Raw genomic sequence first — 2,553 nt, forward strand, 5'->3', positions numbered from 1 at the left:
ATTATTTATTATTATAGCGCCATTTATTCCATGGCGCTTTACATATGGAAAAGGGGTATACATAGCAAGCAACACAATAATCTTGAACAAAACGAGTCAGCGACTGGTACAGGAGGAGCGAGGACCCTGCCCGGAGGGCTCACAGTCTACAAGGGATGGTTGAGGACACAGTAGGTGAGGGTAGAGCTGGTCATACAGCGGTATGGTGGAGCGAGGACTCTGCCCGCGAGGGCTCACAGTCTACAAGGGATGGGTGAGGATACAGTAGGTGAGGGTAGAGCTGGCCGTGCAGTGGTATGGTGGAGTGAGTGTTACTGCAGGTTGTAGGCTTGTCGGAAGAAATGTTAACCATTTTCTCTTTTTCCTCTCCTAGTTAGCAAAAATGTGTGAGTGGAACCAGACAGAAGTTATTGAGTTTCTCCTCCTTGGATTTAATGGTCTATATAAATATAAAATACTTTTATTTATCATTTTCCTCTTCTCTTACCTCCTTATACTTAATGGAAACCTTCTTATTATAGTGTTGGTGTCCATTAATGAGACCCTCAGTATTCCAATGTTCTTCTTTCTCAAGCATCTAGCATTGGCTGACATCCTCATAACAACGACCATTATGCCCATGATGTTAAATATTATACTGTTGGATATGAAGGAGATACCAGTGTGGTCCTGCATCATCCAGCTCTACCTGTTCTTCATATTTGGGTTTGTCCAGTGTTTTCTGATCGCTATAATGTCCTATGATCGATACTTGGCCATTTGCAGCCCGATGCACTACAATTTCATAATGCAACCTCATGTTTGCCTCAAGATGGTTTTTGCCTCCTGGTTCTTGATGTTTTTCTTTTCATTTGAGATCATTTTGGTTTGGCAGCTGGAATTTTGTGGTCAGAATGTCATAGACCATTTCTTCTGTGACTTCAAACCAATGATTCATTTGGCTACCTCAGATACTGATCTCTTAGTTTTGTCCGATTTTACTATTTCTATCATTGGGAGTGTCATACCTTTTATTTTAATTATTTTAAGCTATATGAGGATTTTCTTCACCATAATAACCCTTCCATCCACCCGTGGATGGCAAAAAACCTTCTCCACCTGCGGCTCCCATCTCACCACTGTATGTATCTACTATGGAACCATTGTGATGATCTACATTGCACCATCGGATGACAGTTCATTGAGTATTAACAAGTTTAAGCCTCTGGTGTACATTGTGGTGACTCCAATGATGAATCCCATCATATACAGCCTGAAGAACCGTGAGATCAGGAGAACCTTTCAACAAATGTTTAAAAGATTGAAAGGGTTTAATTAAATATTATTTGTTACATGAATTAATTAATTTTTTTTTATTATTATTTAAAAGTCCTCTTGATACACCATGCCTTTGGACAGTTAAGTTTAATTTTACTCCTAAGGAATGAGAGAGAATGGTCTCTGGTCACCTCATAGCCTTGATACCCTTGTGTATCGCTTCTCTGAATCCACCATTTATAAATGCTGTAGGGACTGTAGCAGATTGTTTCCTCATGTAAAATTTTACTAATAATTCTACTAAATACTTGTGTGGTTACATTTTTAATATCTATAATACGCCAGATTATTTTAGGAAAACTTTGCTATTTCATATTTGGCTATGGTGTAATAATTGGAGAAATCAGAAGGAATACCGGGTGCACTATTGTGTTAGTACAAAGGGTTGGACATTTATTAACAGACAGAGACTTGTGCAATTAAGGAACTGAGAAAGAAGTAAGGGTCTCTTCCATCATAATTAAAAAAAGGACCTTTTTAAGAAATTCTTCATATTGAGCTGGACACAGAATGGTCGCAGAAGAGCAGAATAAAACATTTTTGTTACTTTTTCATTTCACTTCTCTGTTGCGGAGATATTAGCAATCAAAGAATTGGCACATAAAAAGTTAACTTTTGTTATGTCTAAGTGGGTTTTATCACAACTCATGCAAGGAGAAGTATCCAGAGAAAACACCAATTTGGACTTAACTAAAGTTATAATATCTCCACAACGCAGAGTCCATATTGAAAAAAAAATAACAAAGACGTTTCATTCCGCTCTTCAGCCATTGTGAGTCCAGTTACACGCAAGCAATTTGGTGAAAGCTCCTCCTTAGTCAAGACTAATGGGGAATTAAGAGAGAAAAGGTTGATGTCCCGTCATCACAAGCTAGGCTTATGAGAAACAATGTATCAAATAGAGAACTCAACAGAGTGTAGAATTTAAAAAAATACTTGATCTTTATTTAGAAAAATTAGATATATCACACAACATTATACCATAAATATATACACCACCTGACGAAGCTGCAAGTGGAGGCGGGGAAACGCGCGTCGAGGCAGTATTTCTGGCATCCCCTCTTCCCACTTTGGTATCTGGCGGTTTGTTTTACAAACATGAGCATAGGTATGTCTGTGAGATTTATTTGACCAATATATATATAGGCGGTGATACTATCATACAAGAAATGGCATTTCATATATGTACCTGACCATGCTCTATAGCATATGGGCTTAATATTTCCATGCAGTGTG

General features: G+C 38.2%; 1 protein-coding gene across 1 annotated transcript; it reads left to right on the forward strand.

Annotated features, from left to right (window-relative positions):
* Positions 1-382: 382 nt before the first annotated feature.
* LOC141167498 (olfactory receptor 1E16-like) lies at positions 383-1,318 on the forward strand. The gene has a single exon (XM_073654897.1). It carries the CDS (start codon positions 383-385, stop codon positions 1,316-1,318), a length of 936 nt encoding a protein of 311 aa, XP_073510998.1.
* The last annotated feature ends 1,235 nt before the right edge of the window (positions 1,319-2,553 follow it).

This window comes from Phyllobates terribilis, unplaced genomic scaffold (genome assembly GCF_046119375.1).
Source record: "Phyllobates terribilis strain yellow unplaced genomic scaffold, ASM4611937v1 Scaffold_11__3_contigs__length_659146591, whole genome shotgun sequence".
Lineage (NCBI taxonomy): Eukaryota > Metazoa > Chordata > Amphibia > Anura > Dendrobatidae > Phyllobates > Phyllobates terribilis.

What these genes read in the sequence shown, in the direction of transcription:
- LOC141167498 (XM_073654897.1), top strand. Translation starts at nt 383, where the DNA reads ATGTGTGAGTGGAACCAGACAGAAGTTATTGAGTTTCTCCTCCTTGGA.